Source organism: Rattus rattus, chromosome 3 (genome assembly GCF_011064425.1).
Source record: "Rattus rattus isolate New Zealand chromosome 3, Rrattus_CSIRO_v1, whole genome shotgun sequence".
Lineage (NCBI taxonomy): Eukaryota > Metazoa > Chordata > Mammalia > Rodentia > Muridae > Rattus > Rattus rattus.
In genome coordinates this window covers 60446671-60463265 of record NC_046156.1, presented here as the reverse complement: position 1 = coordinate 60463265, position 16595 = coordinate 60446671, and the positions used below count along the sequence as shown (strand labels likewise).

At 48.6% G+C, this 16595-nt stretch overlaps 1 protein-coding gene across 3 annotated transcripts in view; it reads left to right on the top strand.

The window, feature by feature from the left end:
• Pdzk1 (PDZ domain containing 1) overlaps nt 1-16595 on the top strand; it is a 31060-nt gene that overhangs the window by 9030 nt on the left and 5435 nt on the right. For 2 of the 3 annotated variants that reach the window (XM_032897667.1, XM_032897665.1), the window contains exons 1-5: nt 6441-6677; nt 7631-7880; nt 12912-13048; nt 13983-14178; nt 15281-15477. In XM_032897667.1, coding sequence (XP_032753558.1) covers nt 6441-6677; nt 7631-7880; nt 12912-13048; nt 13983-14178; nt 15281-15477 — 1017 coding nt within the window. Of the gene's footprint in view, nt 1-6440; nt 6678-7630; nt 7881-12911; nt 13049-13982; nt 14179-15280; nt 15478-16595 lie in introns of those variants that run through there. The other variant, XM_032897666.1, reaches the window with a different exon arrangement.

The window sequence follows — 16595 nt, the reverse complement described above, 5'->3', positions numbered from 1 at the left end:
GGTAAAGCTCTGGGTGACAGTTACTAGCTCATCCGACCATGACTTGCGTTCTTCTGTGACTGTGAGGGGGGAGCATCATCATCAAGCGATGTGGGCGGATCTCAAAGATTAGTTTCTTTACTTACGCCTAGAGAATCTGTGCCCAAAGACGTGAGGTGGGGACTAAGTGTGGCTTTGTTTTTATTTTTATTTTTATTTATTTTTTTAAATGACTCTTTGCAGGTGACTCTGAGGGACAGCTGGGATTGAGATCCAGTTTGTGGGTGACTGTGAGCATTGAGATGACGTCCCTTACCTGACACTGAGTTCATCTATTTATGTTTTAATTTTATCTATACACGAGGGTGTTGCCTGCCTGCCTGTGTGCGAGTGTGTGTGTGTGTGTGCGGCACATGCATGCCTGGTTTCCTTAGAGGCCAGAAGAGGATGACAGATCCCTTGGAACTGGAGTTTCAGATGGTTGTGAGCTGCCGTGTGGGTGCTGGAACTGGACCCAGGTTTCCTGGGAGAGCGGTCTGTACTATTCACCACTGAGGCCTCTCTCCAGCCCCTATGGTGAGTTCTCATGTACATGACTTATTGTTGCTAGTGGTGCCTGGTGGTCACTGAGCTTGTGTCGTTTGGAGTGGCCTATCTGCTCACATGGACGGAAGCAGCTGGTGTAGGTGGGCAGGGCTGCACAGCTCCCAGGGATGAGGAGAGGATGCTGAGGTCTCCATGATCTTACTTCTCTAGGAATTGCTATTTATTTTCCTTCCTTGGAGGAAGGATTTGCCTGGAGCAAATGCCAGTGGTAGAACTCAGGCCTTGGGTTTGAACCAGAACATTGCAAAACCCAACAAAGTCCAAACAAAACCAAAACAGTAAGATCAACTGGTGGTGCAAAACATCGATCCCAGCACTGGGAGGCAGGGGCAGGTGGGTCTCTGAGTTCGAAGCCAGCTTGGTCTACAGAGTGAATTTCCAGGACTGGGAGGATTATATAGAGAGTCTTTCTTGTGTGTGTGTATGCACGTGTGTGTAAAAACTCGCAGGAGTAAGACAAGAACTAGGTTTTGCTCTTGTTGACATGTGAGTGCATGCCTGTGCATGTGTGTGGGGGTGTGTCTGTAGGGATAGGGGTCAAACCTCAGTGATGGTTTTTCTTTCTTGAGACAGGGCCTCTCGCTACCCTTGAGCAGGCTGTCTGGTTGATCAGCCAGGGATCTACTGGTCTCCACCATCCCAGCTCTGGGGTTACAATTGTGTGTTACCATAGCAACTGTTGCTGGGGATCAAACTCAGAATCAAGAGCCAACTCCCATATCTGATTCCTTATGTGGCCTGGAACTCACTCTGTAGACCAGGCTGGCCTCAACTCCGATCCTCTTGCTTCTGCCTCCCAAGTACTGAAATTAAAGATGTACACCGTCACACATGCTCCTGGGTTTTGAGCATGGAATGTTTCAGGTCTCCCATGGTCATGTTTGGGTTGGGAGCACAGTTTATATCCTTGTCAGGTTCCCACTCAAGTTTAGATTTTCAAATCCTGTCAGGAGGTCATGAAGTTGATGTTTAAATGGCTTTGAACACCTCTTCACCCTGCCTCTGTCTGGGTTGGCTTATGAGCATTCCTGTCTGTGACATTTCTCACTGGGCATTTCTGCCTACTGGAAACATTGTCTTGGAACGGAGGCTTGCGATAGAGGTTTGGGTGGAGCAGGCTGACAGGACAGGCCGGCCCTTCCACAAACCCCATTCATGGCGGGAACGATGCCAAGTTCCTCCAAATAGCTGTGTGAAAGCCTTGCAGCTTCCAGCCCCAGACGTGAGGCCAAAGTAGACTTCCTTTTACCCTTTGCCAACTAAGCTGGACCTGCTGCTGTTTGGGCCTCAGTGGCCTTGACCTCTGGAGGCCTGGCTTCCAGCCCTGGCTTCCAGCTTGCTCGTGCAGGAGCCAGTAAAGAGCAGTATTTACCTAAGGATCTGTGGCCACTGTGTGGGTAGTGAGAAGAAGCCCTGGGCTTAGGCGCCAACTTCGGGCCCCATCACCTATTTCTTTTCTGAGGGAACAGCCTAGTAGTTTGAATCCTTTCTACTCTGATCCTGGCAGAAGAGTCTCCTAATGCTTCTGTGTTCCTTAACTTGCCTTCCAAACTTGCAAAATGCACTAAGTTCTTCTTTTGGGCCTAGGTATAGCATTCTTTCTTGGTAGCAAGAATCAGATTGCTTTGGAAGAAAGTGGAGTCTAAAGGTGAGAGTGATATTATCAAGTAGAGTGATGGACAAACTTGCGGGAGTCCTCCCTGTGTACTTGGCCAATGCCTCTGAGTCTTCCCCGTGTGCCCGCCAGGGCCTTTGTTCTTTTTCTCACAGACAAGTAAGTTTGTTGCCAAGAATTGACTTTTCCATGTCTGCTTAGACACCGGTCATGAGCTCCTTTTCATCTTCGGTATTTTGATGATTGGGAATAGCGCCATTGGGGATGTTCTCGAAATCTCCAAGTTCTCTCTGATGACCTGCACACTCCCCATCAAGGATTGGCCTCAGATTTCTACATCAAGAAGTACAAGGGCTGGGGGCTGAAGAAAGAGGAAATGGACCCTTAAGTACAACGTCCGCTAGTTAGTCAGAGTCCAGATATCTCCTTGTGCAGCAGTGACACAGACATGTTAACCACAGACCATGTCTGATAGGAACCGCATAAAACCAGGATGTGGCATAGACAGAGTGAGGAATGGAGGTGTACTGGAGCGGGGCCCCTGAGATGCCGCAGTGAACTGGCTTTCTATGACCCTGCAGTGGGAAGGGTCGTGTGGCCCATGGGAGGTCAGGCATCTGAAGTTTTGAGTGGCTGGGTTGGGGCGAGGGTATTTACATCTACTGTTTATGCTGGACGTGACGCATGGAGCAGTATTAGTCTGGTGACAGACGTGACAGGAGATGAACAGAACGGGGACCATGAGGACAGGTCAGTTTTGCTGTTGCTGGGAGCTGGTTCTAACCCTCACTTCAACCATAGCTGTGGGAAGAAATGGTGACCTCCTGTACCTGAGTCTCTTCAAAGCCTCAGGTGCAGGTCTCACTGTTCTCAGCATCGCCGTTTAGAAACTTTGAACCAAGCCACCCAAAACAAGACGCCGTCTGAAAGTGTGCCAAGAAAGAGTCAACTCATGTCGCCTTGGCCCGTTGGGCTTAGGATGTCCAGTGAGAGGGGGGAACATTCCCCAGTGTGGTCTTCTCTAGGGAAGAGATCGCACTTTTCTTTGGGCTGCAGAGGAGGAGAAGAGGGATCCTGTGGTGGTGGCCACAGAGGCTCGACCTGTGGCTCAGAGACAGCTGAGCTTTAAGGTGGGTGCCTTAAAGATGAGCATTCGCCCGTTGACCCAAACCAGCCTCCTCGTCTGAGCACCCGGCAGGCAGCAGCCTCTGTTCTGTCTGTAAAGGCGCATTTGCGTTGGACACGTGCACGGGGCTGCCTGACTCTCCGCACGTTCCAGGCATCTTTGACAGATCCCTTTAAGACTTCTCAGCCCCCTGAAGTTGAGAACTGTCGGGTTTAGAGAAGAGTTTGCATGTGGTGGAAACGGAGGAGACATGTGCAGGCTGGACCGAAAGAGCTGTTAAAGCTGGAAGCGGTGCCTGCAAGGGAGGAGTCCAGGCTGGAGACATCTGCACTCAGCCCCTTCCTCCCCAGGAGGCCACCCCCCTCCCCCAACCCTGCCCCCACTTGTGCCTTTTGATGTAGGAGAGCGGCTGTGCTCTCCCAGTGTGTAGGTGATGGCCACTGGTGTATGTAGCTTTGCTCTTCTCTCCTGAAGCCCGATGGGGTCTGTTTCTCGCTCTTTTTGACCACATGAAGCTTCACACCAAGCTTGCAGAGAGCATGTAAGGTGGCCGAACCACAGGTGGCTGAGGCCTTCCTGCTGCACAGCGTTGCCTGTTCCTGTTCTGTCCCCTCCGTGTTTCATATGGTCACCTCTTCCTGTCCTCCGAGTAGGAGCCATGATGAGGGGAACACACACAGCTTGCCCTGAAGATGATTGAAGGCGTGGGCTGCAGCCATCTTGGCCCTTTGCTTTCTGTCAGCCTCTTGTTGGGCTGGACCCCACTCCTACCATCCTCCGAAAGGACAGTGATGAGCGGGGAGGCCTTGGAGCCCCCGGTGGTCCCCCCATTTTCCTGAGCAGTAAGGATCCATGTGTTCCTGCTCTCCCTTGGTTCCCAGCCCCCTTCCTGTAGTGGGGGCTGAGGGGGGCAGTGTGGGTGGAGACAGAAGTGGCCTTACCTGTCATTGGAGTCCTTTTTTTGGCCATCCTTACTTTGACTAGAAACTCCTGGGTCACTTATGGTGATTTTTCCTTCCCACCGCATTCATTGTTTCATAGTTTCGTATGTATAGGTTACGGACTTGATCCTATCTCCTGGTTACACTCCTATCCTCCACTGCTGAACCCCTTCTTCCCTAGACCGACACCCACTTTCACAAACTGTGTGCTCCACTGCATTTGCTGAGGGCTGCTTGCCTGGGCCGGGACACCCCCACCTTTCCTGTTCCATTACCAGAGTGTCAGCCAGGCCTGATGCCTGGCTTTGTCTCTTTTTTCTCCCTCTCCCCCCTCCCTTCCCACCTCCCCCTTTCCTTGTTCACTTTACCTCCCCTTCTTCCTTCTCTCCTCTCCTCCCTTCTTTTCAGCTGTTTGAAGCCTGCCTTGCCCTGTCCTGCCTCACCTGCTTCTCAGTAGCCTCGTACTTCTTAGAAAGTCATTTCTCCAGGGAGCCCGTTCTATTTCTCTCTAGCCCGCGCCTTCTTTCCAAAGACCCTCTGTTGTGTCATCACATACCTCTCTCGTTCTTCCACAGCATGACACACATAACATTTTCTTTTAAAAATACAATTATGAACAACTACTCTGCAAGTGGGAAAGGCGGCACGTAGCTCTCTTACTCACGGGTCTACCCCTAACTCCTAGAACCTGAGAGGCTCAGCAGATCTGAGCGCTAAGGGGCTTCTTAGAGTGGATGTGGGCAGAGCCCTTGTGGGAATGTCCTAATGAGACTCCTGGGGCTGGGAAGCCGAACATGTGCAAAGTGCTTACTGGGCAAGCGTGAGGACAGGGCTTGGAGTCCTCTAAAGCCTGTAAAAAGCTGGGCTTGGGGTGTGTTTGCAGCCCTCACGCAGAAGGGGTCGAGATAGAGGCCCCTGGCCAGCTGCTATGGTCAGATCAGTGAGTTCTGGGTCCATTGACAGAACCTGTCTCAATAAACAAGATGGAGAGGGATTGAGAAGGACTCCTGACGTCACCTCTGATTTCTACACACACACACACACACACACACACACACACACACACACACACACACACACAAAACACACACAGGCACACTCACACACAGGCATACTCACACACAGGCATGTGCGCACACACATGTACATGACACACACAGGCACACACACACACAGAGGCACACACAGGTACATGCACACACACAGGTACATGCACACACACAGGCACACACACACAGGCATGTGCACACACACATGTACATGACACACACAGGCACACACACACAGAGGCACACACAGGTACATGCACACACACAGGTACATGCACACACACAGGCACACACACACAGGCATGTGCACACACATGTACATGACACACACACAGGCACACATAGGCACACACACAGGCACACACAGGTACATGCACACACACAGGTACATGCACACACACACAGGCATGTGCACACACAGGTACATGACACACACACAGGCACACATAGGCACACACACACAGGCACATACAGGTACATGCACACACACACAGGCATGTGCACACACAGGTACATGACACACACACACAGGCACACATAGGCACACACACATAGGCATGTGCACACACACATGTACATGACACACACACACAGGCACACATAGGCACACACACAGGCACACACAGGTACATGCACACACACACAGGCACACACACACAGGCATGTGCACACACATGTACATGACACACACACAGGCACACATAGGCACACACACACAGCCACACACAGGTACATGTACACACACAGGTACATGCACACACACATACCCACACAGGCACACACACATACACAGGCATGCACCAGTACACTCCCAAATGAATCCTATCTGGCTCCTTAAACATTCTGGATCATCGTTTTTTGACTTGCCCTCTTTAGGGCAGGGGACAAAGTTGAATTTGGTTAGTATTCGAGGTGGAGCCTCTGTGTTAAGTATGCAGTTGGATGCACTAGGTGAAAAGGCATTCTTAGGGAGTAGATTTGGAAATTGTGAGCATGGTCTGCACAAAGGCTCCCTGGGCCCCAGTGTTGCTGCACTGCACACGGAAAAATGGATCCAGGCAAGCAGAGGCGTAGGCTGGGCTGGACGCTCTCAGGGTTTCGTGCTCTGACTAGATTTCTTGCCCATGGATTTATCTGTTTTTATCACAGAAATGGCCTCCACCTTCAACCCCAGAGAGTGTAAATTGTCCAAAAAAGAGGGGCAGAACTATGGCTTCTTCCTCCGCATTGAGAAGGACACTGACGGTCACCTGGTCCGGGTGATTGAGGAGGGGAGCCCAGCAGAGAAGGCAGGGCTCCTAGATGGCGACAGAGTGCTCAGGATCAACGGTGTCTTTGTTGACAAGGAAGAGCATGCACAGGTGAGTGGACAGCTGACACCTCTCCGGCCTCCACATCTCTGCCCATTATGATCTTGGGGCTTATTTCTCTTCTGCCTGCAAGATCATATTTTATGTCTGACAGCCTAGTTGCTTATAATCGAGAACTGTAAAAATGATTATACTTTTGGGGCTGTCAGTGTGGCTCAGTGGGTAAAGGGGCTTGTTGCCAAGCCTGATGACCTGAGTTCAATCCCTCGGACCTACTTGGTGGAAGAAGAGAACTGACTTCCGCAAGTGTCCTCTGATTCCCACATGCGTGTGTCGTAGCATGTGCCCTATCATAAAATGAATCAATCAGTACATTGAAAATGTTGGACTTTAATAGTGTCAGGTTGAGCATGCATTGCCCATTTGCTGTGAGGTAGACAAGTTTATCTGAATAACCTATTAGCCCTCAGCACAAGCTTGTGATTGCACAGATGAGGTAGGGGACTTAGCTCGTTAAGAGGCTGGGCTTGCCCCATGTTCATAGTGTCCCTTCCTAGACCTGAGACGCCCCATTGTCCTCCCTCACTCAATGTTCTCAACCTCTGTGATGCTGAGACCCTTTAATACAGTTCCTCATGCTGTGGTGACCCCCAACCATAACATTATTCTCCTCACTACTTCATAGCTGTAATTGTGCTGTTGTTATGAACCATAATGTAAATATGTGTTATGCAGGATATCTGATATGCTACCCAAAGGGGGTGTGACCCACAGGCTGAGGACAGCTGCCCCAGAGCACTCATCTCTGAGAAAGACCAGTCCTTGTAGACTGGGACCCAGTCTAACCCTCCCCTAGATATCGGTGTTGTGGTGAAGGTGTCTGATACCCCCGTTTAGGATATGGGGATCAGGTCAGCCTTGAAATCTATAGGGACACTGCCAAGCATCTTCCTCCTGCAGTTGATGGGAGCAGGTGCCCTTTACCACTCCCCCTTTCTTCCTAGGTGGTGGATCTGGTCAGAAAGAGCGGGAATTCAGTGACTCTGCTGGTTCTGGATGGAGACTCCTATGAGAAGGCTGTAAAACATCAGGTGGACTTGAAAGAACTGGATCAAAGCCCGAGGGAACCAGCTCTGAAGGAAAAGAAACCCGACCTTGGGATGAATGGAGGGGTGGAGACGTGTGCCCAGCCACGGCTCTGCTACCTGGTGAAGGAGGGCAACAGCTTTGGCTTCTCTCTGAAAACTATCCAAGGTGAGCTTGGGGTGGGGACCAGACAACAGCCTTCAGGAAGACAGACGCTGGCTAGCGGCCGCTTCTCTGCAGCTGCTCACCGCAGCGTCACTCTCTTCACTCTTCTCCAGTAGGAATCCTTTCTTTGCAGTTTTACAGAGAGAGATCGGGACTTTGGACAGCAGCAAGGGCAGAGTGGGGTGTGGGGCACTCTTCCCTAGTGTTTGTCAGGCTGGTCCTTTAAGTTCAAGGGCTGGTGCCTCTTTATTGTTTGTGTGGTTTTTCGAGACAGGGTTTCTCGTGTAGCCCTGGCTGTCCTAGAACTCGCTCTGTAGACCTGGCTGGCCTCGAACTCAGAGATGCTCCTGCCTGAGTGCGGGGGACTAAAGGCGTGCACCACCACCACAGGGCTTCGTTGTTCTTTTCTAGCTCCCACAGGGCTAGGATGGAGGGAAGCAAGGAGGAGGTTTTTCATGATAGTTACCACGGAGTAAGACTGATAATCTCTTTTCGTGGCCCAGAGAAGCTGTGTGTTCATTTACTCAGCAAAAATTTGAGCATCTGTCATCAGGTTACAACCATGTTGCTGCTGAAGCTGGTGATATTTTCGTGCTCTCGGTTGAGGTCCCACCTCAACTGTCCGAAGATGTCACTGACCTACACTCTGAGGCCCTGTTTCTGTGGTTTCAGAGGAGCATACTGTGTCACAGTGTTGACCAGAATTCTTGGTGTTTCCCTGAGAAACTGGCTGGAATCGGAGCCATGCTAGTTGCCTGGCTCTGTCTTTAATTGCTATACAGAGAAGTAGGAGAGGTTGGTAGGTTCAGAAAAGATGCTGACACGTAGATAATTGCCTTTCAGAAATTAGCTTTATTACAGGGAAGGGGCCATGAGGTGAGTGTTAACCCATCACCTGACATTAGCCATGTCCCCCTGCCCACATTCTCTCTGCTCATGGTTTGATGAGAGATAAAGAAGGCTATTTGCCAACTGAAAATGCTTTTAAGAGGGTAAGTGACCTCTAGCAAGAGATAGCCATTAATCATGAGAGACAGTCCCTATAGCTCTATTATTAAACACAGTGGTGCTGAGGGCCAAAGAACCTTGGTATTTCTCAAAAAATCTATTAGTAGTAAAACAGTGTTAAACGAAAGCAGATGGCTGCTGAGCTGGTCAGTGGGTAAAGGTGCCGGCTGCCCACTATGATAGCCACCAGAGCCCTGCCTGTTGGAAGGAAAGATCCAACATTGACCTCCACATGAACATCGTGGTGTGTGTGTGTGTGTGTGTGTGTGTGTGTGTGTGTGTGTGTTTTGCGCATGTGCACATGCACACACATGCATGTGTGCACATGTGTGCATGCATGTCCACACACAGAAATAAATGTATAAAAATAACTTAAAAGGGGGCTGGAGAGATGGCTCAGACTGACTGCTCTTCCAGAGGTCCTAAATTTGATTCCCAGCAACCACATGGTGACTCACAACCATCTGTAATGGGATCCGATGCCCTCTTCTGGTGTGTCTGACAGCTACAGTGGATCCATACATTAAAAAATTAAAAAAAAAAAAAACGAAAACAAAAACCTAAAAAGTCGAAATTCACACTCCACTCATTTGGCTCTTGTGCTAATGTGTACAGTGAGCTGTGTGTTTCCCTTTATGAAGAGAATTTGTTTCCATGACAAACTACAACAAGATTATGTTAAATATAAAAGCAACCAAACAGCAATTGGCTTGGAGAAGAAATTGACACATAATTTCCTTCAGGAATGAGGTTTATTAGAATTGGGGGGCTGCTCAGAGCCATGGTGGGGCCTTGGGGTTCGAGGGAGAGCATTAGACGACACAATACATAGAGAGTCAAGCCTGGTGGACTCTTAAAGGGAAGGGCAGGCATCCCTTTAAATCCCAGGTGGGGGGGGATGAAGAAATGAACGAGTGAATGAATGAAACAACAAACCCACATGAGAAGGGTGGCAAGAAGGCTAGAGGAGCCTCCTCAGACATTGGCTTCCAGAGTTCTCTCCTAGTCCTAGAACAAAGGAGAGGTCTGGCTTTTCATGACCTTCCGGGGTGGTGAGATGCTTCACATCATGGAATTTAGTTCAACACAGCATATGTGAGGAGGAGCATGGGGGACTCAGGTATCATAAACTAAGAGCTGGCAGGTCCTGTTCCAGAGAGAGCTGTAGGGAGGTGTGATCTGATTCCTGGCCTGAAGGGGCCATCCTTGGGTTCTGATGGGTAACAGGAAGACCGTTTAGTGTTTGAGGAAGCAGAGCTAAAGGCTTCTTACTCCCACCATTACATATAACCGTAGAAAGCTGCCCTCAGTCTAGATGGACTATCAGGCTCTAGAGAATTGTTACTCGCACTCCTTCAGGTTAACACCTAAACCACACCACATACACGTGCTTCCTTTCCTCCCCTTCTCCTCTCTCTGACCTTGCTAGCTGCCACAGTGCTGGTTATGAACTCTAGCAGCACGTGATGGTTGCTGAGAAAGTACTGTTCGGAGGGGAGGAATGGAGCAGAGGATTTCTGAATCTACAGATGATGGGCTATTGCGGTGTGGGTGTGGATCAGTGCTTTCCGGCTCAAGAGGCCAAAGCTAGATATTTATTTTTCAAATTTATAATGGTGTGTGTGTGTGTGTGTGTGTGTGTGTGTGTGTGCATGTGCATGTATGCCATTCTCAATGTATGGAGGCCTGGGAACAACTTGTAGGAGTTGGTATTGGATACCATTACCCTTTATGATGGTTTGCATATGCTTGGCCCAGAGAGTGGCATTATTAGAAGGTGTGGCCCTGTTGGAGTGGGTGTGGCCTTGTTGAAGTAGGTGTGTCACTGTGGGTGTGGGCTTTAAGACCCTCATCCTAGCTGCCTGGAAGCCAGTATCTGCTAGCAGCCTTTAGGTGAAGATGTAGAACTCAGCTCCTCCTGCACCATGCCTGTCTGGACACTGCCATGCTTCTGCCTTGATGTTAATGGACTGAACCTCTGAACCTGCAAACCAACTAAATGTTTTTTTTTTTTTCTTTTTTTTTGGAGCTGGGGACCGAACCCAGGGCCTTGCGCTTGCTTGGCAAGCGCTCTACCACTGGGCTAAATCCCCAACCCCCTAAATGTTGTTTTTATGAGTAGTCTTGGTCATTCACAGCAGTAAAATCCTAACTAAGACAGAAGTTGGTAACAGGGACTGGGATATTGACGTGATAGGTCTGACCATGCTTTTGTCTAGAAGAATGTGGATTTTGGGACTTTGGATTTCAAAGCAGTGGAATGCTTTAAGTGGGGCTTAATAGACTATCCTAGTAGAAATATGGAAGGCTTTGTTGCCAAGATTGATTTGAACTGTGCAGACCTGGCCCAAGAGAGTTTGGTGGGGAATTTCAATACGTGGCCTAGAGACTGTTTTTGTGATATTTTGGTGAAGAATGTGGCTGCTTTTTGTCTTTGTCTGAAGTCTGCCTGAGGCTAAGGTAAAGAGATTTATATTAAATTAAATTAACAAAGGAATGCCCATCATAGACTTTGTTCTCTGGTTAAGTGTCGTGAAGATCAGTTTTGAACAAGCATAGCAAACTTAGAAAGGAAATATATAAAGTATATGGTTCAAGTATTGAGGGGCACCAGGAAGTGAAATGGAGCTGAACCTATATTCTAAGAGATAACAGATTAAGGGATTTGGGGGCAAGATCCTACCCAGCTAAGTTTAAATTCAGCATTAGAGGAGACAGCCATGCAGATCTTTTAGTTCAAAGTCAATCTATAGAGCAAGTTCCAGGAAAGCCAAGCTTAGGCAGAAAGGGAGTCAGAAAACAGAAAGCTAATAATAGAATAAGGGGGAGGCATGTTCCAGCTCCAGAAAGCAGCAGAACACAGCAGCTTTGGCCATGTGGCTCTGGCTTTAGAGTAAAAAAATAGAAGGGATGTCTGGGACAAATGATGCTGGTTAGCTGGAGCTAAGAAATGTTATTAAGAAGAGACCAGAATCATTGAGGTGAAATCTGGGAAGTGTTTTCTGAGAGCACAAAGAAGCTGTGTTCCAAGTTCCTTGTGCTGCAGCTGTACTTGGTAATGTGTAAGAGTCATCCAGGTGGTACTGGTTTTGAAACATGAAGGGGTCATAAAGAGCTAAACTTGGCACTGTGAGAGGTCACGGAAGGCCATTGGTGAAGGTGCAGCCTCAGTTGCAGTTGATGGCCCAGGACTGAAAGGGTTATGCAAAGGATTCGAGGTGTGGCACCATGAAGAGTCTATGAGAGGGTATTGGTGAAGCCTAGTTGTAGCAGAAGATGCCAGTGTATTAGGGATGCCAGTACCATGGGTTGATCACCAGGAACAAAAGAGGCGGTGGAGTAGATCAACCTGAGCTTAGAGTGTTACAGAGGGCAGAGCTGGAGAAGTGACGCCAGCCCTTCGGAGGATCCCAGATATTGAAACAAGAAGCTGTAACATTGAGTTGCCTTGAAGACCCCAAGATGTTCAAGATGCCAGAGCTGTGGGCTCTCTGCTAAGGAGAGCTGCTAACAGGGAGTGGAACCAGCCCTGGAGAAAGAAGTTTGTTGCAGTCAACAAAAGTGAAAAAGAAGTTGGAGATCTGTAGACTGCTTTGACATCAGCCATGGGAGTGGCATTATTAGAAAGTGTGGCCTCTTGGAGTATGTGAGTCACTGTGGGTGTGGGCTTTAAGACTTCATCCTAACTGCCTGGAAGCCAGTATCTGCTAGCAGCCTTCAGATGAAGATGTAGAACTCTCAGCTCCTCCTGCACCATGCCTGCCTGGATGCTGCCATGTTCCTACCTTGATGTTAATGGACTGAACCTCTGAACCTGTAAACCAGCCCTAATTAAATGTTGTTCTTGTAAGAGTTGTTTTGGTTGTAGTGCCTGTTCACAGCAGTAAAGCCCTAACTAAGACACCCTCTGAGTTGTCTCACCAGCTTGTCACGGAGACTTGCTATTTGAGTCAGCTCTAAAGGTATTGAGAGGAAACTCTTTCCTGCCAGACTGGCATTTCTCTGCAGTAGATTCTCTTCTTCCAGGTAAAAAGGGCGTGTTCCTGACTGATATAACACCTCAGGGCGTGGCCATGAAAGCTGGTGTTCTGGCTGATGATCACTTGATTGAAGTGAATGGAGAAAATGTAGAAAACGCCAGTCATGAGGAAGTGGTGGAAAAGGTATGACCCTGAATGGCACTTTTCTCACCTCCCTTCCCCTCCATCTTCAGTGGAAGTAGCATCAGCTGGGCTGGGCTGAGCGTGTGATGGGAGACCAGCCATCTAGATGAGGCGCCTCTTTGTGTCAAGGGTGCGCAGAGTCTCTGGTAACTTGGGCAATGCTAGCAGGGACTCTTCCCCTGTTTCCATTACTACACTTTCAGTTACTTGTAGTCAGCCACATCTGCAAGTAATGGGAACCTTGAAAACTAGGTGGCTCATTGTTTAAATAACTATCACCACAATATATTGTTATAACTGATTTATTATTGTTAGTCACTGTGTCCAACTTGTAAGTTAAGCTCTCACAGGTTTGTGTGCAGAGGGAAGATCAGCACAGACAGGGCTTAGTGTCATTGCCATCTGTGGATGGCCGCTGTTCAGTGACTAACAGGTGTAGTGCCCAAGGTTGGGTGTGTCAGACAAGGGTGGTGGTGGTGGGTGGCAAGGGATGGAGTCCATCACTACTCAAAACAGTACAGAGCCTAAAGCTTGAATACTTTCTGAAGTCTCCATTTAGTACTTCCATCCCGTGAATGGCCGTGGATAACAGACTATACCTGCCGGGTGCTAGAAGGCCCTGGCACGAGCTAGGACTCTCTTGTTGAGGTCACATGGAACCTTGAAAACTGACCAACCTCATCTCAATAGATTATGTTCCAAAGCAAATCCTTTCTAGAATCCCATTCTGTCCTTCTTACCTGCACATATTTCTGGGCTGAGGATTCGGGCTCCTAATTGAGTTGTTACCATTTGTATGGTTAGATGTTTTCCCCAAATACCAGTCAGGTTGGAGCAAGCAGTACAAATGCTCACATTGTCTGCTCTGCATGGCAACCTTCCTTCCAGTGTCCTTTGTGGATGCCCTGCCCCTCATCTCTGTGGCTTGTTGCAGGTGAAAAAGTCAGGAAGCCGTATCATGTTCCTCCTTGTGGACAAAGAAACTGCCAGGTGCCATAGTGAGCAGAAAACACCGTTCAAGAGGGAGACAGCCAGTTTGGAACTGCTACCCCACCAGCCCCGGGTAGTAGTGATCAAGAAGGGCAGCAATGGCTACGGTTTCTATCTGAGGGCAGGCTCTGAACAGAAAGGTGAGGCACTGGGCCAGGTGAGTCCCTCATTCTAGTCCCTGGCTCACCAAGCCCCAGCTCTACCCCAGCTCTACCCCAGCCCCACAGGGGAATTGGAGGGGGAGCAGCGGGGGAGGAGAAGGGAAAGGGAGAGGGAGAGGGAGAGCTGCTCAGGTTGCCCTGGGTGACCTGATGTTAGAGTCGCCGTTGCCACTGTAGTCTGGCAGACTTAGGATCTGGACAGACAGGCAAGACTAACTTGGCTCTCTCCTGAAAGAAATACAAATTTGGAGCATTTGTTGATTTGTGTGGGGTGAATACCCACACCTTGTCTGGCTTTGAGTCCTCTACATAATGACTTTGAATACAAGGTTGAACAGGTTGTACAGAATTGGCTCAATGGAATTCTCCCAGAGAAAGAGAAAGCCTAAATCTGGGGGTGTTGGGCACCCAGAAGGGATTCACAGCTTATCAGACCACCTTGCAGGAGAAGACGGGATGTGTCAGTGCGGGGTGGGACCTTAGCCTCACTTTAGGACTCTGAAGATAGACTTCTAGGGGTCACTAGAAACCTTTGTTCTTATTACTAAGGTGGCGTGTTGAATAAGCCTTCTTTTTCTACTTTTCACTATGGGGCTGTTCTGTTTATGGAGGACTAGTAGCTGAACCTTGCTTGTTGGGGCACAGGCCATTATTCCCAAATCTGGGCAGTGCTTACTAAAATGGAAGTCTGTGTTCTTTACCTCCTTCCCTGCCTTTTGCATCAGGGTCTCATTGTGTACAGACTGACCTTGAACTTGAGACCGCCTTGCTTCTACTTCCCTAGTACTGGCCCGTGTTCCCTCTGTGGTTTACCTGCTGGGTAAGATATGTGGCTGTGAGGTTGCCCACTGACTGCCTTGAAACTTGCCCAGCTGTCACTTTGTCAAAAATAAACACCAGACTCTTAGTAAATACCATTTTCTCAATCCTTTAAGATCCTTTCACTGTTAGATGCTGGGTGTGCTCCAGGAAAAGGCTAGCGGGTTTATTTGTAGGCTCCTGGGGTATGAGGATTGGGGTGTGGGGAGGAGTTGGCTTCAGGATGCTTTTATTCTGATAACTTTCCTTTGTGGGATGGTAGGTCAAATCATCAAGGACATAGAACCTGGAAGCCCAGCGGAGGCAGCTGGCTTGAAGAACAATGACTTGGTAGTTGCTGTCAATGGCGAGTCTGTGGAAGCTCTTGATCATGACGGTGTGGTGGAAATGATTAGAAACGGTGGAGACCAGACTACTCTGTTGGTGCTGGACAAGGAGGCAGACAGAATCTATAGCCTGGTAAGTAGTTCCAGCAAAGCATATATTCATGCATTACATATATTCATGCATTACGGCCGCTCTCCACTCAGGCCCTCCAGCTTTGGGCTGGTTACTTTGTTCTTCACAAAGAAGGGCGTAGTAATCATTAAGGCCAAACTGTGGCTCAAGTCGGCAGTGACGAGAGCGTGTTAAATGAGTTACGAAATCCTGAACCAAAGACTTTGTGAATTAGTGGAAGAATTATCCTTGCTGATCCTGGGATAAGCTAGGAAGACCAGGAATCTGAAACCCGACTGAGGTGGCCCAGACTGCATCAAGCTGGCACAGACATAAATGAATTTAGTTTTAGGTTCATTTTGATGAGTGAGTCCGCATGTGTGTTTGGGCATGTGCAGGCAGGCGCTGAGGTCAGAAGGCGTTAGTTCTCCTGGAGTTACGGGAGACCGTGAACCACCTGTTGTGAGTACTGGGGACTGAACTCGGTCCTCTGCAAGAGTTGAGTGCTCTTAACCACTGGCCACCTCTTCAGCCCTGATACATAAATGTGGTATTGTTGGACAGCAAGCCTCATCGATCTTGAGTAAAGGTCTGGAAAGGTTTATTGGTTTGCTGTTGTTGATAGAAAACCACAGCTCTTACCTCAGAAGGAATATGCTATTTTGGAGTTAAATGTAAGTGATCATCATTTGAGAATAAAGACTCAGGTTACCCCAAGTCCAAATTCCAATATGGAAGCAGTTTAATGGATTTTTTTTAATAGTTACACAACAAAGAAAGGTATAAATTAAGGCTTAAAAAATACATTTATGAAACATCAAGAGGCAGGTTAGTCAGGCAGAGAGGCCTCAGATATTATGTGACAACATTTAGCCCTTTGGTTGATGGAGAATATTTCGCTAAGTGAATACATTCCAACTTGTTTATTAGGATGTTAGAGGTGGGCAAGGAATCACTCTTGAGGCTAAAGATCACCAGAGACTCTGTCATTGGGCTCTGGACCTGTAGTTCTAACCACTCTACATCACGGAAGCTTTAATCGCCAGAGACCCTGCTGTGGTCCGGAAATTCTCATTGTCCTCAGTAAATACGGTAGAATCGGGTTCACCAAGAGCAAGCTGATGAAGAGCTTTACTCCG